Source organism: Dipodomys ordii, unplaced genomic scaffold, assembly GCF_000151885.1.
Source record: "Dipodomys ordii isolate 6190 unplaced genomic scaffold, Dord_2.0 Scaffold20, whole genome shotgun sequence".
Lineage (NCBI taxonomy): Eukaryota > Metazoa > Chordata > Mammalia > Rodentia > Heteromyidae > Dipodomys > Dipodomys ordii.
In genome coordinates this window covers 657,951-682,410 of record NW_012267236.1, presented here as the reverse complement: position 1 = coordinate 682,410, position 24,460 = coordinate 657,951, and the positions used below count along the sequence as shown (strand labels likewise).

General features: G+C 40.3%; 1 protein-coding gene across 1 annotated transcript in view; it reads left to right on the top strand.

The window, feature by feature from the left end:
- Positions 1 to 744: 744 nt before the first annotated feature.
- The window catches only part of Vit (vitrin), a 97,504-nt gene continuing 73,788 nt past the window's right edge, over positions 745 to 24,460 (top strand). Inside the window, exons 1-2 of the mRNA XM_013013606.1 lie at positions 745 to 869; positions 19,675 to 19,744. Of these exons, the coding sequence (XP_012869060.1) occupies positions 19,693 to 19,744 (52 nt within the window). The 5' untranslated portion in view covers positions 745 to 869; positions 19,675 to 19,692. The remainder of the gene's footprint in view (positions 870 to 19,674; positions 19,745 to 24,460) is intronic.

Genomic DNA, 24,460 nt, shown 5'->3' with positions numbered 1-24,460 from the left:
GCATCTCTCCAATCCAGTTAACAAGTCTAATATATAAACAAGGATATCATCAGTTTCACTGAGGAGGTCACAGCTTCATCAGTAGTTTTTCTGAAACAGGAGCGAAGCTTTGCTTCCCGGGATTGCCATCACATGTCATCTTGTTATCAAGAGCATTTATACCAATTATTTCAGAAGACGTGTCCAAGTACAGAAAGGACAGAGCAAAGGTAGACACGTTGCACATACATGTAGGAAAAGTCAGTATTCTAAAAGCAAGAAGGACAGACAGCCCAGCACAATAAGCTGCATGATATTCTCAGTGTTTGGTTTTAATGTAGAAAAAAACAAGTTAGAAATGTTTTTAAACTAGTGTTTGAAAAGGAAAGAAAAAAAAATCAGTGACCTCTGCTTAAGTAATACTTAAAAAGTATTTTTTTTAATTTACCTATCTCACAACATGTCTGTTTTTCAGACTATCTAGTTGTAGAATTTGCTTGCTGGAAAATGTGTGCTTTGGGTTAAAGAAGAATATTTAGAAATGCCTTCCAAAAAAAAAAAAACAAGTGGGAGTGGAAATTTGAAAGAAGACCGCCTAATTCAGCACTAAAACCAATGTGAGAAGCTGTGTGTGTGTGTGTGTGTGTGTGTGTGTGTGTGTGTGTGTGTGTGTGTGTTTTGCAAAATGAGCTTTTCAAAGGGCCGAGGAGAGGAGAGGAATGTTTGCTTAGCCTCTCTGAAAAGAGAAAAGGTGCTTGGATCTCCTCTTGTTTCTTCTTTGGAATAATTTGGGTGGGATTTGTGACGCAGAAAAGCTTAAAGAAAAAAGAATATCCATTCTATGTGGTAGAAAATTCTTGAAAAAAAAAAGATTGCTTTCTTCTTCCAAGGTAAGTCTGATGAATTACTTAACTATGCAAACAGTAACTCTCCATTCATTATTATGAGAACATTAAAATTTGTCATTAAGAGACTGGAATGCATACCATAATCAACTAATCAATCTGTGTACATTTTAGTTTAAAGAGAGTTAGGGCAGAAGTGAGTGGTACTTTGGCATCTTTGTAAATAACTAGTTATAAATAGACAAATCAGTTATAAATAAATAACACTAAGATATTAACGTTGAAACCAAGTCTTTACTGTTTTCTTAAAGCAACTTAATTGTGATTAGAATGAGTTGAAAAGTAGAACAGTTGTGTAGACTTATGAGGTAATTTACATCTTTCCTGCTTTGGGTTTTTTGTTTGTTTGTTTGTTTTTCAACTCTGCTTCCTATATGGAATACTAGGCAAAATAGCAACTTGTAAAAAAAAAAGAAATGGGCACACTGATGCTAAAGTAAAAGAGAAAATATTGAATGTGACTCTCCAGTGTTCTCTCTTGAGATGGATCTCAGTAGAATGTGTCTAGATGTGCAAATCTATGACTTGTTTACACTAGAAGTATTTTCTTAGGCTGACTGGCTCTGCTACCGATAAGCCCAAGGATGGGGCTGGCATTGTTTAATCTACCATTGAAGCTCAGCTTTGTACAGGAAGACAGGATACACATCTCTTTTAAGCCATGATTTGTGTCAAACCAGTATAAACATGAAAAAGATGCCCCAAGCACAGGTTAAACAGAGAAGATCAGATTGAATAATTAGACGGGATCCTTTGCGTTTGACAAGTCGCAGCATCTGTGCTCTGCCCAAATCAAGAGTGGAATTCATGATTTTCTTGGAGTTTATTATAAAAACAAAACCAGGCATTCTGAGCCATTGTGGTTTTTTTTAAAGGTGTGTGCTGAGGAAATAGTATTTTGCCATTACGTCGTGTTGTAATAAATTTGGAAGTTTTGGTGGTAAAGTTCTGAGTTTGTTTTTCCCTTGGTCTCTTGGAAGATGAAATGCCCTGCAGCAAGGCAGGTTCAAACTCTGTGCGTTCTCTCTCTCTCTCTCTTTCTCTCTCTACCCCCCTCCCCCCACGTGTGTGTGTATATGTGTGTATGTGTATGTGTGCTCATGTGCACGCACACACACTGCAACTGGTAGCTGCAGTCAGTAGGAAATCTGGAAGAACCCATCTTTTATTTATTGAATTAAAATACCCTCTTGAGTAAAAGGGCTTTAGGCAAAGAATTGCAAGATTATAAGGACTTTGGTGTTTAATTATAATATGCTGGTTTCTCAGATGAAACTCCATGTAAATATATCTCTCAACCCACAGTTGGAAAGGAAACATTGGAAATGCTTAGTATCTGTGCTAAAATAGCCTTTGTGGGTATCATTTAGAAGATCTAATTATTTTTCCAACATGTTACTGATCCTATGAAGAATAGGTCCTTTCAGAGAATTACAGCAGGATTGAGAATGCTTTATGAATAGCACCATGCAAACAAAAATCCTTGGCTGTTCTTGACTTTAATCCTGTAACACTGAATGCAGGAAAGCACTGTGGTTTGACACACTGTGCCAACCCAGGAGCCCTAAATTACAGGGATGGCTCTGCCACCTCCTTGGCTGTGCTACCTTGGGAAAGGTATGGAACATTTCTTGACCTTTGTTTCTCCTGCTGAAAAACAGAAATAGTGATGCATGCATGCCCTCACTCCACCAGTTATGAGAACCAATCCTGATTCTCAGCTCCAACAGCATTATGAAAAGTGGACATTTCTACAGAAATGCAGCTTGCTCATATATTCAAAGAAAAATTATATTGAGAGGAGCTTTTGGTCTTCTAGTAAGTGCTTCCTACCCTCTGTGACGTTCTCATTAACATATGCTTCTCCTCCAACTTCTTCTGTAGCTCATAGCTGAAGCTGTGAACAGGTAGGGGCTACAGTGGGAACAGGATAGAACACAGAGGTCTGTTTGTCAATAGGAGGGGGTTCAGCTCTGTGATCTCCATTTCCTCATATGTGAGGAAATGATTCTATGCATTGAGACGTTTCCAATGGCAAGACTGGTCATTGCTGAGACTGTGTATTAAAAAAGATGAAGAAGTAAGCCAGATACCAGATTACTAGCACACACGCATGCACACACACACATACATACATCAAAACATCATGCAACTCTTAGAAACAAGTCACCTCTTCATCCAGAGGATCGGAGAAAATCAATCACTCAGCCAATAATAAGCAAGAGAGGCAACTCCTGCAATGGCTGTAAAGCCCACAGTTCCCTCCCCACTGCCTTCAAATGTGTCTCCCTGGGGCCTACAGAAGACAGGAAAATGACTGCCCTGGCCTTGAACACAGGAGCCCAGGAAAAAACGAGAGAGAGAGAGAGAGAGAGAGAGTAATGGAAGTGGCTGTTTTTCACAGATGTGGCTGTTTTTCTGCAAGTGCCAGAACACAACTTCTGTTCATGTACAAAATGAGTCAAGACAGACAGAAGCAAGAGACCAGCCATCAAGACACATAATCAGAGGTGACTTTTTAATAGTGTTAGTTGTTACAGCTTTCATTAACTAACACATATACACATACAGACACATTTAAATTGTCTGTGATGACTAAGGCAAACTCCCACTTTGAAGATCAGAAGAGGAAGGGCTGAAAGGCAAAGGAAACTTAACAACATGTCCAGAGTCACATGTTCACCATGAAGCAAAGACTATTTCGGTTTTGTTTATTGCATTTTCCATGGTTACATCATGCATAAAACAAACAGTGGTGGATGCTGGCTTTAGAATTTGTTTTTAATCAGCTAGAAATCTCTCTGCTTCAGTGGACTGCAAACCTTTCAAAAATCCTGAGACTACCAAAATGCTCTGGGCTGCCTGAGAAATGCAGGAGACAGGCATAGATGGTGCCCAAGCGAAGCCATCTATACAAACTATACATGTATACAAACTATACAAACCAGCAAAGGGCAAATCCACCCACCACAGATGGGGTGACTCGGCAGAAATCCATTGCGGTATTGCAGTGTTTATACCCCCAGGGACAAAGGAGAATCAGTGCCAAAACCCTATCCTGAGTGAAAACTACAGGCCAGTCAAGCAACACAGAAATGCTACTGTGCTTTTGATTCAATCTCGAGAATGTTTATGGTTGTCTTATAGTTGAAGAATTGTTGGGGTCCGTTTTTAGTTCATTTTTTCCACTAGATCTATTTTTCAATTCTTCTTGAGAACCGAATGCTAGGTATTCTCTTTTTTGTCCATTCTATTGGTGAAATAGTATAATTGTGTAGAATTTTTTTTCTAAGAATGGGCTGAAGGGCCTTACAAATTCCTGAGCAGAGGAAAGAGGAACAAAAATACAGCTGGGCACTGGTGACTCACACCTGTAATCCTAGCTACTCAGGAGGCTGAGCTCTGAGGATCGCAATTCAAAGCCAGCCTAGGCAGGAAAGTCCATGAGAGTCTTATCTCAAATTAACTGAAAACCTGAAGTGGAGCTGTGGCTCAAAGTGGTAGGACTCTCTCTAGCCTTGAGCAAAAGAACTCAGGGACAGCACCTAGGCCCTGAATTCAAGCCCCACAACTGATTAAAAGGAATAATACAGTATCACTCACTTTCTCCGTGTCTTAGTCAGTTGGAGCTACTATAACAAAATACCCATAAACCAGATGGCTGAAATAACAGATAATATTTCTCACCATTCTGGAGGTTGGGAGGTCCAAGGCTGAGGTTCACAGACAGAGATTGTCTTGCTGTGTCCTCATATGTCAGAGTGAGAGAGATTTCCGGGGTTCCTTTATAAGGACATGACCCTCTTTACCATGGTTCCCTCTATCACCTACTTACCTACCAAAGGTCTCACCTCCAAATGCCATCATCCTGTTGGGACACAAACCCTCCAACCACTATACTAGGAGCATAGAAGTACTTAGCCAAATGGCCGTTATATACCCAGTAGGATTCTGTCTTACCCATTTGGGCTGATGTACCAAAATATCATAGATCAGGTGGTCTGTGAACAACCAAATTTGTTTCTACAGTTACTAAGACTGAGAAATACAAATTAAGGCCACTGGCAGACTCTATATCTGGTGAGGGCCAAGCTTTTGGGCTCTGTCCTCATAAACTAATCACTTGGCAAAGGTCTCACCTCCTAATTCTATCCCCTTGAGGGTTAGGATTTCAAAACATGAATTTTGGGGAAACAAACCTCCAAGCCATAGCAGTTTCCACTACCAAGAAGTCCAAGACTCAAGACATTGCTAAACCTAGACACATTTTATTGAGATACTCAAGCTGTTTGCTCTTTTAGATCCTACATTAGTGTTGAAGTAAGTTATCCTTTACAAGATGCTGGTGGTGATGAGGATGAGGATGAGGATGGTGGTAGTGGTGGTGGTGAAGTTTATAATCATTAACCTCCATCCCAACAACAAAACTACTAACACCCTTTCATATATGGACTCATTTTTTTTGTCAGTCATGGGGCTTAAACTTTGGACCTGGGCACTGTCCCTCAGCTCTTCAGCTCAGGGCTAATGCTCTACCACTAGAGCCATGGCTTTTTCTGCTGGTGGTGCTGAGGAATCGAACCCAGAGCCTCATACATGCAAGGCAAGCACTCTACCACTGAGTCACCTTCCTGGCCCTGACCCATTTAATTTTAACAATGAACATATGAAGTGGATTGTTACTAGAGCCATACACATTTTTTAAAAAATAAGCTGGTGCACTAAGAAGTTAGTTTAACTTGTCTAAGGTCGTACTAGCTAGTAAGAGCTAAAGCCCAGATGCAAAGCCAAGAAGCCTAATTCTAGGTTCATGTTCTTAACCTACCAGGCAACCATGACACATGGTCCTGGTTTATCTATCCTGGCAGGGAATCCATCTTTACCATTCTTTAAAATGTAGTTTTCCAGCAAAGTGAAATTCCTTAGAACAATATTCATTGCTAGTAGAGACACCTTAGTAATAATGATGGCAGAAGGTGGAGGCAGAGAATTCGCAGGAGGTGGTTTGCTGGGAAGAGAGGGGTTTGCCATCTGTGGTTTCGAATAACCTTTTTGGTTAAGAACTAATTTCCAGGTGTTGGAGATGAGCTGACACTGTGGGGCTCAACTAGACACCATCATGAAACCTGCTGATTAGCTTCCCTCTGGAGGGTTTCCTTCTTCTTCCCTAGCAATGAAGTTGGCAGATGAACACAGACAAATCACACTTCCTTACGATTCACACTACTTCAGAAAAGCACTCTCCCTGATAAGAGCCTCGACATTGACGGGATTCCAGTAAAAATTTCTCAAATTCTTTGCCTCTGTTCAAAGAAGGCTAAGGTTTTGTGTGGACATGTAGAAAAAAAATCATAAAAACCATGCTTCAGGCTATAGTAAGAAAGAATTTTACCTCTCTATTTTTTTTCCTTCTCATATTCAGGGCAGGGAAAAAAACCGATTCCATGGGGGAGAGGGTGGGCAGGGAATATATAGTTTCCAAAGGATCAAGCCACTGGCATCTTAGTGAGTTCCCTCCCGCCTCTGGGTTCCTTTGTCTCCCAGAGAGAGAAAACATGCTTGGTTCATAAAGATGCAAGAAAACTTGCCCAGACTGGCTTTGTTTGTACAGCACATTGAGCAAATCTGCCCTCCAAGAGGTAAATGGATGCAGAGACAATATTATTCGACAGCTACAGCCACTGCTAGTTACTGAGCCATCTTCTCAGGCCACTCACAATGCTATGTGCAGGAGAAGAAGAATGAACGAAATAGTTCCCATTTTCATAGAGTTGCCAACTGAGGGGTGTATACGAGCAAAGAGATGTACAGGTACAAAATGATATGAAAGTGGGGTAAGAGGGCTATGCAGAGCTGCGAGATGGGGGTCAGTTGCATCACATGAGTGAATAGAGGTCTGATAAAGAGACATTTAAGCCAATAGAGAAAGACAGGGAGGGAGGGGGAGAGGAAGGGAAGAAGAGAGGAAGGAAGGGAGGGAGGGAGGAAAGAAGGGAGGGAGAGAAGGAGGGAGGGAGGAAGGAAGGAAGGAAGGAAGGAAGGAAGGAAGGAAGGAAGGAAGGAAGGAAGGAAATCAGGGGGCAATCTGCGTGGGGCACTAGAGAAAGCCCAATCCAGGCAGAAGGAAGAGCCATTGCAAAGGCACTGAGAAGAAATGTGCTTGAAAGAACTAGATATCCAGAGCTGAAATAGAGCCAGGTGAGATCAAGGGCCACTGTGGACAGCTACACAAGGACCCTCCTAGCATCCCTAGATGCTCCAGACACGCCCACTGCCAGCTCAGATATTCCTTTCGTGGGGCAGCACTTGCAAATAATCTGCCCTGGAAGAAATCTGACTAGTTGCCTCAATTATTCAGCCTATGTTCCGAGTTTTTAAAGTGGATCCTGACCACATTCCAAACCAAACAACCTCATCCCACTGAGCAACACGTATGTGATCCTAGGCAACACTGAAAAATGCACTCAAAGTTAAGAGTTGTATCACCTGCACGCCCAGTTTGCTCTCTACTGATTGAACTCCCTCTTTCTTGACTTTACTCCTTTACCTTTCTTCCCCTGGACCACTAGCAGTAAGTAGCCTTGCTGTGTCTAGAGTTGAAGTGGGTGCGGAAAGGCAAGGGCCACGTGACAGGAAAGCTTTACTATGGTGGTGCTGTGAGGAGCTGCCATCCCCCTTCCCTGAGCTGCACGGGGATTCATGCTGTTTCTGTTCCCACAATGCTTTGCTGTGGATTCTTTAAAGATGCCCCACACATCCTCAGGGCTCTCTTATCTATAGTTTCCCTGAATGTTGCTGAATGAATCTGCTCTGACTTGGCGTTTGCAGTTCCTCCCTCAGCCCTGAGTCCCTGATGAGCCACATTCAGATGGTTTCGATGAAGCCTCTTGACTCTGGCAGCATCTGAAGCAATCCTAGCAGCAAGGGAAGTCTCAGTAGCCATACACTCCTCCCCACGTCAGTATCCCCAAAGACACAGTCATGCAGTCATTTCCAATGGAGTTCCTGAGCATCCAAGCTTGGTTTCCAAAGGAGGCAATGAGAAACCAGGGTCCCAGGCTGATTCCCTGCCTCCAGACTATACAAGAACTCTACAAGAGGCTATGAGACAAACTTCGTAACTAGAAAACAAGACTTTCTTTAAGGAAAGTGGCTAACGTTTTCCTTCCTGCCTCCCCCTCTTCAGAAGCAGGAGGGGAGCAGAAGGCCATTCCCAGCCCACTGTGGAAAGTAATGAAAGGAACCTCAGGAGCTATCTTGGAACCTTGTAGTAGTAATTGGGAGCCATTGTCTTGAGGCCTCTACTGAAACCAAGACAGAGACTTTCCCGTTTTAGCATGCCATGACAGTCAATTACACACAGATGTTATTTAGATAGATGGATTATGTGTGGTTAAACTTTTTTTAAATGCCTGGACATCATTTTAACCTCTGTGTGTGTGTGTGAGAGAGAGAGAGAGAGAGAAAGAGAGAGAGAGAAAGAGAGAGAGAGAGAGAGTTCAGACTTCAATGTGACTCTTGAAAAAAGTTCTTCTGCCCTTATATATAAGACAACTTTATCAGACAGCATGAAGTTAGAGCTCACAATTTAATTATTGTCAATCAAGCATTTCAAAAACCCTATGTACATGCATCAAGGAAAAAGGGAGATGGAACTTTGTTTTAGAGTGGAAAGGAGATGCTGGTGGGGTTAAAGAGAATCTCACACTGCAGCGCGTGGCATCATGTGAACATTCAGCAAATGATAGATGATACTGGAGTAGACTTGAAACTTCTTTCCACAAAGAGCTGGATAGAGTAGCACATGCCTATAGTTCTGAGGAGGCTGAGATAGAAGGATCTCTTGAACCCAAGGGTTTATAGAGGGCCTCCTGGGAAATACAGTGAGATTGTCTCAAAACAAACAAATCTATAGATAAAAAAACACAAACAGAAAAGAAACTTTCTAAAAGAAGATCAAAGTGACTAGTCCTACCTCATGTCATGGGCTATGATACAGCTGAGCCAGAATTGTCAGAAGGGACCCACAGAGGGTGTGAAGGCTCCTTCAGTGCTGGGAATGGCCCAACTAGGACTCTAAAGTGTGTGGCTGGGTGGCTCCCGTTGGTCACTTGCTTCTAATGACTCTGTTTCCGTAGGTCCCTGGCAATTTCCAGGGCTTACTCCTCCACAGCCTTCAATTCCTCAGCCGCAGTCACTCCTCCACACTTCTCCACACCCTCCGTTTCCCCCCAAGCCTCTAGTTGCTTCGATTTAAGAATGAACTTTGAACCCTAGACCAATCAAGGCCGGTCTCTCTGGAGCTGGGAGAAAGCAGAGCCCCATCATCTGAGAAGAGTCCATTCTTTACCAGGAGGTAGACAACAGGGAAGCACAGATCATACAGACATACCCTCATCGGGTCAATGGAGCATATTTTTATTTTTGTGCCTCAGAATTGAAGGCAGATGAAAAAAACACAGAGTGTTCATGCTGAAGGGATGACAGTTGAATTCCAGCTCACTAACTCCAAAGTCACAATGGATGGCCTTTAGCCATCACAAGCCAGGATGGCCTGGGAGTGGAACTCACTGAGAAGTGGCAGAGTTAATCCACAGCATCAAACACATTAGGTAAAGAAGTTGCTGCCGAGAGAAATTCATCTTCCCAAGCTCCAAGAGAGCCTGGTAAGCCACAAGTGACTTCTGCAGTAACCTGGGTCAGGGATGCTGGTCGATGCAGTCCTCTGAGAAGACCTCATCTCCCCGATTTCCTACTTTCCTTGCCTCTTCCTTTCCCCAGGATGAAGAGCTCTTGGGAGGAGTTCTGTAGAGCTCATTTGGGGGCATGCCTACAAACTAGTATTTCTTCCCACTGGCAATAGAAGATCTAAACTACCACTTCAGAAATGTAATTACTGTTTGCAGTCTCCCTAGAAATCACTATTGGTCGAAGCCTTTGAGGATGTGGTAAGCATTACCATATGTCAGGTTCTTAACGAGGTACAAAATGATGGTCTGAGACACACACACCAAAAAAGGCTTTCCCTTTTTGGGTTTTCTGACATGTCCAAACATGCCACATGGATGAATAGCACAAGCATCTATCGGTCATTGGTCACATGGATGAACTCGAACCCAATGACTGGCCATGAGATACAAGACTCATCTTTGGTGTAGGATTTTCTAATTATAGGCAATGATTAAACACCAACCTGGAGAAAGAACAAAATCCTTGAGTAATTCACACCCCAGTCATCTAAAAAGGATATGATATTTATGGAAAGTTCTAGATTGGAACATCGGTAAGCCTAATGTTCTCATAAACACATTGGGAAATAAACAGCACAAATCAGAGTTGTAAAACTCTGATACTCTTGGTGTGGGAGACGGAACAATTCTTTGCTGTGAGGGCCTGGCTTGTGCACTGTGGGATGCTGAGACAAGGCCTGGCCTCTAATCATTCCAAGCCAGAAGCATCAGGATCCCCCCACCCCACCCAAGCTGTGCAGACCAAAACTCATCAGACGTTTCCTGGTTGTGTAGCACTATCATAAATGGAGTGGGAAAACTTCACAGCAGCATTCTAGCAGCACAATGTCAAGGTCACTCACTTCCATTTCTTCATTCCCAAATCATCCCTGATTTGCTCATGGCAGCCACAGCTCACAGGATCTCTTACCACACTTCTTCCCAGGGCCTGGATTCACTCTCTCTAGGGAATCCCTGTTTTGATGCTACCAAAAGACAACCACATGCATCCTTTCCATTTTATGTGTTTTCATTTTACTGGTCATCATTTCAGGGAAATGAAGGTTTTAATCAGAGCTGCAAGGACTAGAAACCAGCTCAAACTGGTTCAAGCAAAAGGGTCCAGAACTCTCTATGTCTTGTACAGGAGACTGAGTCCAATTGGACCTCTTTCAGAATGGAAAGAAACTAATGTGTGCTCCTTCCCTGCTTCTTCCAGGGTTATGCACTCTATCTCCCCTCTCTTTTTGCCCTGGTTTTGCACACATTATTCCAGGCCCCACAGGGTCACAGCTTGGCAGCGAGTTTTCAAGGCTTTCAGAGTCCCCATTCTAAAGTGCCAAGGGAGATCCTGATTGGTCTAAGGTATCTTTTCCTGATTATAGGCTTTGGCCAGCTGAGTCACCTAAACTTGAGTATGTATTCTTTGCATGTGTGTTTGAGCTGCTTGCATCAGAGATCTTGTGAAATTCAAGTTTTAGATGTAATCAGGCTTTGAAAAGTTAAAAAAAGAAATTGCTCTACACATAAGATAGAATTTTTTATAATAAGATTAAGTTATAAAATCATTTAAAATGGTGTACTCATTATCTTGCCCATGTAATTGTAACCCCTCTGTACAGTATTTTCACAATAAAAAAATCATTTAAAATGTAAAGTAACAGTGAAGAACTTCCTATGATTAAAATGTGGGTGTGCGTGCGCGCGTGCGCACCCACACACACCCACACACACACAATCTTAAGATGAAGAAGGTTGAGGCTGTGTGACTTTGGACAACTTATTTAATATTCAGAATTCGAAGAATTATAATGTTGATTTTACTTCCTCAAGGAGCCCTTTGATGGTTCACATAAGAAACACACAGGTGGTTTATTGGGAAAACACTCTGCAGATTTTGGTATAATCTAGATTATTAGAATCTTTTCTAGTTAAAAACCACTGTCTGGACAGACTCTATAAGCCTGCTAAAAAGAATCTTTCAGAATGATATTGCATCGTTTGTAAAGAAATGGAAAGACTTGGAAAAAATGATATTAAGAGAAGGAGGCCAGACCCAAAGAAACATGGGTTTCCTCATCTGTGGTCGTTACAATGTAACTATAACTCTACAAGTAAACATAATGGATGGCAAAAAGCAAAACATTACACTTGGACATGATAAATTAAATAGGACTCCAACATTCACACAGTGAGACCAAAAGAGGATAGTCTTCGGAGAGGATCCCAGAGGCTCAATAGCTGTGAGCATATGATCACATAAACTGATGTTAATTGAAATGAACTCCAAGAAACGGAAACAAGTGGCTTTTTGTTATTTAACTTTTTTCTCTCGTCTTTGACACCATGTTTTATTTCTGTACCTTCTGTCTTGTGTGTAAGCTTGCCTGATTTGGGGAGGGACAGAGGGAGCACAGAAATTGTGGGACAAAGGGTGAACTAATGCAGCAGTGATACTCACTAGTCACTATGTTGGAAGTGAACTCTACAACTTGTGGGGGAGGAGGTCAGGAGGGGAAAAACTGGGAGAAAATTAGGGAAGAGAGGACACTGTTCAAAAGAAATGTACTCATTACCTGACTTATATAATGGTAACTCCTCTTAACATTCCCTTTACAATAACAATAATAAAAAGAATCTTTCAGTCCAAGGGAACATAGTCCAGAGATGGGCCCAAGCTCCAGACAAAAAAAAAAAAATCAGACCTTTCATTCCATTTGTCTGTGATATTCTATATTGCCCTCCTCCTTCTTGTGTTAGCTTTTTCCTTACCTGGCTTTTTTCACAAGCACAAGATAGCTACCAGAAGACCTGGGACTACCTGCTCCTTGTTCACATCCAACAAGAGAGAAAACCTTGTCCCCAAAGCATGGCATAGAACTCAGGTCACAACCCACCTGGTCTAGTAATTAGAATTTTGATTTTTCCTGGGCCTACTTGGACTGTTATCTTCCTACTTACACTTCCTCAATAGCTGGGCTTACAAGCATGTGCCATCTTTATTGGTGGAAAGGGGAGACGTGAACTTTTTGCCCTGGTTAGCCTTGAACCCAGTCCTCTGGATCTCACCCCTCCCAAAAGCTAGAAATACAAGTTAAGCCACCTGGCCAAGCTACAATGAGGTATCTTTAGGATGGAATTCAAGTCTATAATAGAAAAGTTCAGGTTTCATGCATATCTTATAACTAGCCTGAGGATGATTTTATGTAATACCTTTTAATAATTTTGTGCATAAGACAAAGTTTCATAGTTTCATAGTGTGGAATTTTCCACTGGGGACATCATGTAAATAGTCAAGGTTCAGATATCAGAGCATATGGATTTTGGATGTTTGGATCAGAGATGCTCAATCTGTAATGATTACCTGGACAGGGCTCTTTGCTGAGGGAGGGTTCCAAGCCTGGGTCCTAAAGATATCATCAGCAAGGGGTATGTCTCACCAACTTGGCTTAGACGCCAAAGTGGGATCCACCCAAAGAACTGAGAATGGGCCAGTTTCCTCTGAGTCCCCTAGCTGCATTTATTTCCATTACCACGTTGAAATTAATTTGTGTTTAGAAAGTTCAGTGGGAAGGGCAGGGGTGGAGCTCTGTGCAGGTACTAACAGCCACTCTCCGTAGCCTCACTCAGCACAGCTTCAAGTAGCCTTGTGCTTCCTTAGGCAACTTGTGCCTTCCCTGCTGCTTTGACTTGCACTTCTTTATCAGCACTTCATGATGACAGAGTTCTCGGTTCTCCAATTCTACATTCTCTCTCTCTCTCTCTCTCTCTCAAGCTCTCCCTTTTGCACTTTCTCTCTCCTTCCCTTCCTATTTCACAGAATCCTGAAGCAGGGTAATAGCGACCTTAAGGTGGCCACTGGTATCAGGGTAACAAGCAATGCAACATTTTTCTTTCTACAGAGCAACCTGATCTGTCCAAAGGTTTGTATACAGATGGAGGCCACCTCTGCATTGCAAAAGACCATCCAGTGCCAGCCTCCTTTGTCCATCCACAGCAGATCAACCCATATCCCACCCACCAGTGGCAGAGGTTTTACAGACAGGCTGAGATGGAGCAAGCAAAGCTGCAGATGTGGCCTCTCCTCACTCAGAGACGCCTGTCCTCAAGGGATTTTTGGCATTTTGGAAATACAGCACAACCTCCTCATAATATTAAATGCTTCCAGATGGATGCTGACTCTTCCCATCACGGACAAAGAGTACCGTTGGGTGCTCCCCCATGCTGCATCCTAGATCAGACAAACACCAACATTACATCAATCTACACATCTACCAGGGCAGATTTTTTTCCAAGTGACTGACTCAAGTAGGACTCCAGGGGGCTTATTAAAAATGATGAATGCAAAAAACTTGTTCTTAAGCTTTCCATGTCTCCCTAGTGCCTAAAAGATCAATCTTACATTCTTCAGGCATGACATCCAAAGCCCTTTCCTTCTTCTCCACGCCTGACTGAGCAATTCCCAGTCCCTGAAGCTCTGCTGTCCCTAGGTTCTAGCCTTGCTTCACCCATCTGGCATCATTTTCCAACCTGCGAGTTCAATAAGTTCAAGTCCTGTCCTGTTCCCATACCTGAGTCCCTATGTCATCCACCCTTTATGCCTTCCTGGTGTAAGAGATGGTCTCCGTCCTCACTGCACCAAGTGTTGATAGCAGCTCAGACTAATTGAGTCCAAATGGAGAGAGTGTATTTGCTTATCGTGGAAGAGTTGTGGCCAGTGGAGAAAGACAGGGCTTCTGAATTGGGAATGCTGCTTTGAATTCAGCAATTCTTTTTTGCAGTCTTGTGATCTGGGCAAAGTCTCTGGTCTCTGTGGACTTCCAATTCCTTACCTCTAAATTAAGGCAAGATAGTCTTTTCCCTGTCAGGATGTCCTGGGGAATAGATGACACTCAGAACATATTCCACACATTTTATTTAGGATAAATGCATGTCAACTTCCTTCTAGGAGACTCCAAGCAACTTCATGTTAGGAATGGATCTTAAGCTCTCTGCCTAGCGCACAGAACACACACATACCCTTTTAGAAGATGACCAATAGATATATGAAGGAGGATTTTTTTTTAATGTGCCAATCCTGAGGCTTGAATTCAGGGTTTGGGTGTTATCCCTGAGCTCTTTTTGTTCAAAGCTAATGCTTTACCATTGAGTTACAACTTAACTCCTGGCTTTAGGGTCATTAATTGGAGATAAGAGTGTCACAGACTTTCCTGCCCAGGTTAGGCTTTGAGTCACAATTCTCAGATCTCAGCCTCCTGGGTAGCTAGAATTACAGACATGAACCACCCAGACCCAAGTAGGAAGATAAATTTTAGTTTCGGAAATTTGGGTTACATAAAAGGAGTGGCTCATAGACTGGTATTTGAGGGATGGCTAGACTTAGTGAGAAGCAGGTGAGGGGCAGTGAGATAATCTAGATAGACCAATAATATGATCAAGAGCCATAGCACTAATGTCCAGGGTGCAGAAAAATGACCAAAAGCCTGTGGGAGCTGGGGCCAGAGGGGAGAATCAAGGAGAAGAATTGCAGTTTGACGGTGTTAAGAGTTAGGCCAGGTCAGTTAATAATATTTCTTCTAAGAAAGTTGGACTTTCTTCTGTAGAAAATGTGTAGGTTGTGGAAATGAATTCTGAACAGGTAAATGTACAACAGGTAACTGTGCTTTGGGAAGCAGATCCATTCTAATTGGAGGGCAAGGACAGGAAGGCACCAGGAAAGGGCTAGAAGGGCAGCTCCTCATTTTATGTTAACAGTATCTGTATGTGTGATGTCTCCCACCAGAATGTGTCTGTGGCCTTCACCCGGTCTACGTTCATTGAGTCACAGTTGAGTTTGGTAACCGAAGTGATGGGAGTAACCACAGTCCTGCTTAAGAGTTTCTCCTAAGACTTAGGGAGGTTTGTCATTGTTTTGTTTTTCTTACTGATTTCTGACTTATTAGCATACATGCACAGGGTAAATGTTTGAATAGGAAATTAGGGTGTATGTCCCACATCTTCAGCAAGTAACTCTATACTTTATTTGCTCTTTGACAAAGGTTATTCCTTTCCTATGTCTTTAACTGATGAGTAATTTGTCTTCTTTTTTAAAATTTTAATTTTATTGTCAAGGTGATGTACAGAGGGGATACAGTTACATAGGTAAGGTAGTGAATACATTTCTTGTCTAACTTGTTACCCCTCTCTCATTTTTCTCCTTCTTTCCCTCCCCCCACCCCAAATCCCCAAACTTGCCTTCTTATGTGGAAGTTTCAAGAATTCTAATGAGATTTAAGGGGGAAAAAATCCATCTTGGCTTTTTTATCTCAATAAGGAGATATATATATATATATATAGGTATATGTCTATATATACCTATATCTATATATAGGTATATATAGATATAGAGATAGATGGTAGAAATGGAAGTACAGAACCAGAAGCCATGAAATCTGAACTTGGGTATATGACCTCGAACAAGTCACTCACCTACTGCAGACCTCAATTACCTTACTTTTAAAATGTGAATTATGATGCAAGGTCCGCGCTCCTCTGCAAGTTTACTGTGAAGTAGCTCATATTTACTTATTTCTCAATCATATTATGGCTCCCCAAGGCCCAGCAATGGTCCAGAATCTGGGAAATAGCAAAGAACAACAATAAGCAAAAATTAATAAATAAATAAAGACAACTGGAGCTCATGTTGTAGAAATGCACATGAATTTCTTTATTTAAAAAAAACAGACGAACATATGAAGTGCTATTATTTTTCACTACCAGCTTGCTCCCCTCTAACTCTGGGCAACGAGTCTAATTAAATTGGCTATGCTAATCTACTCACACTAAACTATATATTTTCCTCCACAACAAGGTTTCCTTTGCCTCATTAGAACTTCATATTCAGTATTTTATAATTACACCTCACAGCACAAGAAATATGTATGCATCAGTAGCATTCATTTGGAAGCCCTTCTTGTTTGGTTTTTGCTAGAACCCAGTAAGCTCATGAGAAATTGAAGATGGGAGGTTACCGTGCACCCCAGGACTTTGTTGCATGGAAGCACCTGTAGAAATGCTTAAGGGAGCTGGTCTTCAGCTCCAGCCTCTGGATGCGGGGGGCGGGGGATCTGGGAGAAGGTTTGAAGCTTTCACTTTACGGCATTTGCCTTTTAACTATATGCATAAGTGGCCCATGCAAGAAGAGACAGTATATTAGGGAGAAAGAAACCTCAAAGTACTCTGGTGCTGAAAGGCTAAAATGACTCTGTCATGTCCATGCTAGTATGCTGGTGAGGCATACTTGAGTGACAGGATCAGGGGCAGCATGGTTGTTATCCATTTGTCCCAGAGACTAAAGGTCCTGTCCATTTTGACTCTTACATTTGTAAGACATAGCTGAGAATACTCCTCCCTGTTCTCTATCTCCCCTTTGGGTTTATGTGTTAGTTATCAAAACTTGTTCTTTTTTTTTTTTTTTTTGGTGATGGTACTTAAGATTGAACTCATGATTGCTAGGTACTCTACCACCTGAGCCATTCTCTTAGTCTATTTTTGTGCATCTTTATTTCTTTTTTCGGATAGGTTCCATGCTTTTGTCCCTACTACTAGCCGTGGATCTCAATTCTCCTACTTCCACCTCCTGAGTAGATAAGATTAGAAGTATATGCCACCATGCCCAGTGCTTTGGAATAAGATGATATTAACTAATTTTTATTAAATATAGTGCACAGTCCATAAGATACACTACTTAAAGTATATGGTTCCGTAGTTTTTAGTGTGTTTTTTTGCAAGATCATCTTCTCTTTCTTCTTTTTAAATTTTCTAGGAAAAAGGGACAGCCCTCCTCCACCCCAGACTCACAGATCTATCTATTTACTAAGCATCTAAAAATTTCACAATTAAATTCCTGTCCTCCTGGAATTTGCTTCCTAGTCAGGAACCCAACAATGGATGAATAAAATATGTAAGCCAGAGTACATTTAAAATGTAAGTATTTTAGGAGTAATAAGTGGCCTGGAAAAAAAGTAAGAAAAGAGTTGGGTATGCTAATTGGCAGTAGGCAGGAGGGAAATCACAACTTTAAGTTGAAAGTTGGGTAACATCTCATCAAAAGTCAACACTTCATCAAAGATTAGAAATAATAATTTTTAAAAATCTTATTATTATCATAAAGGTGAGCTATAAAGTGGTTACAGTTACATCAGTCAGGTAAAGAATTCATTTCTTTTTAGAAAATGTCACCCCTTCCCTCACTCTCAGTTTTTCCCTCTCATCTCTGCCCACAAGCTATCTAGTTCATTTTCAACATAGTATCTAGTGAGTACCACTGCTGCATTTGTTCATCCTTTGTCCCTCCATTTTTGTACCTCTCCTTACCCTCCCAAAGACAGGTAAACAAACAAACAAAACAAAAAGGAAGCAAACAGCAACAAGGAAAAAACCCTCTTGTTTCTATTTTCTGGAGTTCATTTCAATAAATACTACTTTATATGATCAGATACACATAGGCATTGTGCTTTTGTGTTCCTCCCCTGGGAGTATCCTCCTTTTATTTCCCATTAATTTATCATGTCTCCATGTATTTTAGGTCCAGTTTCTGCATATGAGAGGAAAAGATGGGCCTTTGTCTCTCTGAGCCTGGTTTACCTCATTTAACATGATTTGTTCTAGATCCAGCCATTTCCCTAAAAATGGCATAATATTATTCTAGAAAGAATAGGTTTTTTTAAAAAAATCATATACTCATCTTGGGGAAGAGCATCTAGGCAGAGCAAACAATAATAGCACTAAGTGCAGAGAGCCTGAGGTGAGAAGCATGTTGAAAAAAACACCCAAAAGGCCTGGTGACTGCTGACTATAAGGAGGGGAAATAATGAAAAACAACATCAGAAAGATCAATGGTGGTCAAATCAAGAAGGGTCTTAAGTCACCTGTAAAGACTCAATAAAGTGAGAAGCCATTGTAGAGTTCTGAGCAGAGGAAAAGCCATGAACAGACATAATGTGGAGCAGGACCATGTTGGCAACTGGGCAGACTAGAGTGGGCAAAGGAGGGAGAGAAGCCTAATTAAGAGGCTGACTGCCCCAGGAAGTGGAAGCAGACAAACAAACAAAAAAGCTAACTGCAGCGGGGCACTGGTGGCTCACACTTCTAATCCCAGCTGCTAAAGAGGCTGAGATCTGAGAGCCAACGTTCAAAGCCAGAACAGGCAGGAAAGCCCATGAGACTTGACCACCTAAAGGCCAGAAGTGGTACTGTGGCTCAAGTGGTACAGCCTTGAGAAAAAAAGAAAGAAAAGCGCAGGGATAGCACTCAGGCTCTGAAGCCCTATTCAAAACTGCTGATTCTTGAACTTGGAACTGGAATTATCTGAGGAGTTGTAACAAAGCTTAATACCAGACCCTACCCTCCAAAGATTCTGATTCTATGGGTCTGGGGACAGCTGAACATCAGGATTTGTGCAAAATGGCAAATGAAACTAATATACAGCAAAGTGTAAGAGCGACTGATGTACCAATTTCCTTATCCACCCCTTTATGAGGCCCTAGAGCTTTCTTATGCTTTGATGTGGTTATGTGTGTCCCTGTGTTTCCCGCCTCTATTAAACTCTACATCTCTTAAGAGTAAGAACTGGTTTTTAATTCAAATCTGTTATCACCTTTTTCCTAACAAAACTTCACCATAAAAGAGCTCAATAAATATTTAGTGAATGGATGATGAATAAGTAGTTTACTTGTAATCTCAAAATGTTCTCTTAAAACTACAAATGTGGCTATTGTCCAAATCTGAAAACTAGCTGGACATATTCTCAAAATTGTGGAGTTGTTAACCTCTTCAGTTCTAAGGCTGAACCTCTGAAAAAATCAGTGGCTGGTGACTAGAATATGTTTTCTAACTGAGAATAGAGAGTCTGGGTACCTATACAGTCCACTCTGCCATTTCCATGGAGTCCTTACAGAAAGCTGAAGCTTAGAATCTGAAGAATCCAGAGGCCAATACAAAAGGAAGCCACACATAATTCCCATGGTGTATTCAGAATTTCTGGCTGAAGCATGATGGTGGTATTATGTCTTTCTCTCCAGAGTACCATTTTGATATTTATGGGGATTGCTGTCATCACTATGAAGGCATCTGTTATTGAAATGTTTCTTGGTAAGTACTTTATATGTGTATCTGCATACTCCTTTAACATTTTTCTAAACTTCAAAGTTTTAAACCAAAACAGAGCTCAGAATCAATAATGATGCATCTTTTTTTATTGTAAATGTGATGTACACAGGGATTACAGTAACATAAAGTAAGGTAATGAATATGATGTATCTTTTGTGATAAATATGTTGAAGTCTAAGTGAGAAGGTTAGTGTAAATCACATTCAGGATGCCTATGTAGATATACTTTTAAATAAAGCAAATATATGTCTCCATATATTATACATAACACATATCGTTGAATGTACTTTTCAGCAAATATGAGATACAGAATATTTATAAGATTCTGAACGTAGGAATTTATTTTTTGCCACTCCCAGGGCTTAAACTGTCCCTGACTTTCTTTTGTTCAAGGCTAGCATTCTATGACTTGAGCCACAGGGATACTCTGGCTTTTTCTGTTTATTTGAACCTAGGGCTTTATCGATGTTAGGCAAGCACTCTACCACTAAGCCACATTCTCAGCCCTGAAATTAGGAATCTTATTTCTTAATTTATCAAAAAAGAGAAAGTTTTATCACTGACATGCATTTGATTACGTATTCTATTGTATAAGTAATATATACTATAAGTATATACTTATACTATTGTATAACTCTCTTTTAGAGATAAAGCACTCTACATGGATCTATTTATCACTAGAAAATGTAATTCAGGGTAAATCCTTGAAGAGTAGCAATTGACTGTTAAGCATAGAAAGCCCTCAAGACTAGACCAAAAATCTGTTATTATAAATGAATTCAGTAAAGTTACAGGACACAGAGTCAACATACAAAAATCCAGTAGTGTTTCTGTACACTCATAGTAAACCTTCTGTAAAAGAAGCTTTTAAGTATTCTCTTTTACAATATAATCAAGAAAAGAAAAATTGAGTAATAAAATTAACCATGAGATGAAAGATCTGTACACAAAAAAATACAAAGCATTGAAGAAAGGAATTGAAGAATGCACAAAGGGAAAACTAGCCCTTATTCATAATTTGGAGGAATTGACACTGTTAACATATTCCTATTATCACAATCAATCTTAGATTCATCTAATCATCATCAAAATAGCAATGATATTTTTCACTGAAATAGAAAAAAGTAAACCTAACATTAGTATGGGCCTATTAAAAAATCCTAAATAACCAAAGTAATCTTGAGCAAAATGTATGAAGCTGAAGTCATAGTAATAAAAGCATCATACTAGCATTGTAAAAAGACATGTAAACAAACCAATGGAATAAAAGAAAAAGCTCAGAAATAAATGTATGCACTTACATTCAATTGATCTTTAACAAGGATGCCAGGAACACACACATAAGGAAAGGACAATTTCCTAAATAAATAGTGTTAGGAAAATGGGATACCCACATGCAGAAGAATGAAGTTGGATCTTTGTTTACACTAAACACAAAAATCAACTTAAAGTTGACTAAAGATTTAAACACAAGACTGGAACTCTAAAACTACTTTTAAAAATTCCTTAATGTAGGGAAAATCTTTACATTGGCCTAGACAATGACTTTTTGGATATGACCCCAAAAGCAAGGCAACAGTAACAAAAGCAGACAACTGAAGTCTCCCAAAACTTGTTCCATTGCCCAGCAACAGAGGCAAGAAATGGAGTACAAAGACAAGCACTGGAATGGGAGAAAATACTTGCAAGCCATATATCATGTCAGGGGCTAATCTCCCAAAATAAGCTCAGCATGACTCATAATGAGGAAATGATAACAAAACTACTGAGGTATCACCTACACTCCTTAGGATGGCTGTTATGGAAATAAAAGTTAGCAAGTGCTAGTGAGGTTCTAGAGGAGAAGCCATGTCACACTGATGGTGGGAATGCAAAATAGTATGGCCATTGTGGAAATCTGTAAGAGATTCCTCCAAAAAGTAAAAAATAAAACTATCATGTAGTTTAGCAATCTTACTCCTGGAAATAGATGATAGATAGATAAATAGATAGATAGATAGATAGATAGATAGATAGATAGATAGATAGATAGATAGATAGAAATTGATAGATTGATTGAGCGATTCATTCTCCAAAGGGAATAAAATCAGTACATTAAAGAAGCAACTAAATTGCCATGTTCAATACAGCATTGTGAATAATGATATATATGTATATATGCAAAATGTATGTACATATACAATGGCATATTATTCAGTCTTTAAAAAGAAGGAAGTTAGCTGGGCACCAGTGGCTCACACCTATACTCCTAACTACTCAGGAGGCTGAGATCTGAAGATCGTGGTTCAAAGCAATCCCAGGCAGAATAGTCCCTGTGAGACGTTTTCTTCCAATTAACTTTCAACAACCAGAAGTGGCCCTGTGGCTCAAAATGATACAGCACTAGCTTTGAGCAAAATAACTCAGGGACAGCACCCAGGCCCTGAGTTGAAACCCTACAATTGATAAAAAATAAAATAAAATAAAAAATAAAATAAAGGAAATCTTGCCATTTGTAATATGAATGAAATTAGATATATTATACTAAGTGAAATAATCCAGACACATAAAGACAAATAGGACATGATCTCAGTTACATAGAGAATCTAAACAATTTAAAGTCATAGAAGCAAAAAGCAGAACAGTGGTTGCCAGGGTCTGGGGGAGAAAAGGGCAGAGGTGTTAGTTGGTCACAAGTCAGGAAGTTCTGGGAGTCTAATATCCAGTATGGTGACTCTAGTTTCTACTGCTGTATTATAAACTTGGAATATGTTAAGAGAGTAAATCTGACATGTTCTCAGACATGCAAAATCACATATGTAAAGGGAGGGATGTGTTAGATTGATTTAATTACTTCACAAAGTACACATACATAAAAACATCATGAAGCACACCAGCAATTTTACTGGTTAATCATATCCTAATAAAAGTCCAGTTCACAAATTCTTCTACACCCTCACATGTCTGTACCCTGGCATCTCCTCTGCCTGCTGGTCTTCCATGCCCCCACACACAGCTGGGTACTGTGTCTTCCTGGGTACTTGGTCTTCCTGCCCAAAATCTTGTCCACTCCACTCATTCTTTACCATGGCCCAGTTCATATCCCTAAAGCCCCCATGTGATAACTCTTCATTCACTTCTCAGCTGGCTCCCCTTAGCCTTTAAGAAGGAGCCCCAGTGATGTGTCTTCCATGGGAGGTCTTCCTGAGGTGGCTCTAGCTGTCCACCCCTGCTCTCCTCTCTCACCACAGCCCCCACCCTGCAACTGAATTCTAATTTCCCTGAGGGCTGCAGCATTTCATTTCCAAGCCTTTGAGCATACCTCTTTGCTCCCACTCCCTTACATCTTCACAAGTCCCATTGGGTCCTTGGGAGAGCCTCTCTCTGTCCTCCCCCATTACATGGTCATCTTCCTTTGTGCTTCCTGGATGCATGAAGTTATTCTCATCTTGGCTGCATTGTATGTGCCTCATCAATCATCTGACCCCCTCCCCCCCAAAAAAAAACCTATAAAATCATTGAGGACACAGATTGCATCTTACCCATCCTGTATTTCCAGTACTTTCTACAAACCCAAGGCACTTAAATAAATCATTGACTCTAGTAATCCTGGGTTTTTAGGGTATCAGAGTCATCCAATGATTCCCTTCCAGCTCTCTAAATTAATGTCAATTCTGTGATTTGTATATAAAATTATAAACATGAACAGATCTATGTATCTATCAACATGTTTATTTTAAATATCTTTAAATGGATGACACAGTCTTGTGTCGACAGATTGTTTGGAGAGTGTCATATATGATCAGCAGGTGCAGGTGCAAAGAAGAGGCCAAGACTGTTGCTAACAAACTTGAACTCTGGTTCTAAGTTCTAGCCCTAGATAACTAAAGATTTAGCCAAGTGTTGACTTTGACCTAGTTCTTCTTTCCATAAAATAAAGGGACGGCCTCCAATGCTCCCCAAGTATTGATGGATGATAGTCTATAATGTATTTTTCCTATGTAAAATAATAAACATATATGCAAAGTATGTTTTTGAGAGAGATTATTGGCAATAATTTTTGTACATCCTTTTAGGCAAAAAAGTCCAGCTGTTATTTCAAAATGCAATTTAATATTATTTAGACTTTAACTGTACACTTTAACTTCATGCTAACAAATTCTTTGTTTTAAAAAAAACTCTGATAATGTCACAATGGTGTCTATAACACTGCAGATATAAAGTCACACTTAAAGTCTGACTTTAATATGACCAAATTAAAAATAACTTCATTATGTTGTCTATTCTTATTTGTGAAAGAAACATATGCTGTATAAAATATTTTTATGTATAAAGAATATAAAAGGAGGAAATACAGAAAATATAAAGTAGAAATCATTAATCTATCATTATTAACATTTTGGTACATTGTTCCAGCTATTTCTCTGTGCATATTTTAACTGTCAGGATCATTCTTAAGGTTAGAACTGAGCACTTCACAGGTAATTTAATATTACTCTACACACCATTTGTAATAAATGCTTAGGACTTCCCTATGGTTGGGATATTTCCAACATTTCATTATTTCCAGATTGCCATTTGAAAAGCTATAATGGGCATTTTTTTAACATAAATCTTTCTGGTTAGTAATGATTATAACTTGGGATCTATTCCTAGGAGTCTACTTTCTTAGTCGAAAGATATCATTTTCAAGGCTCTTGAAACTATTATCAAATTGCT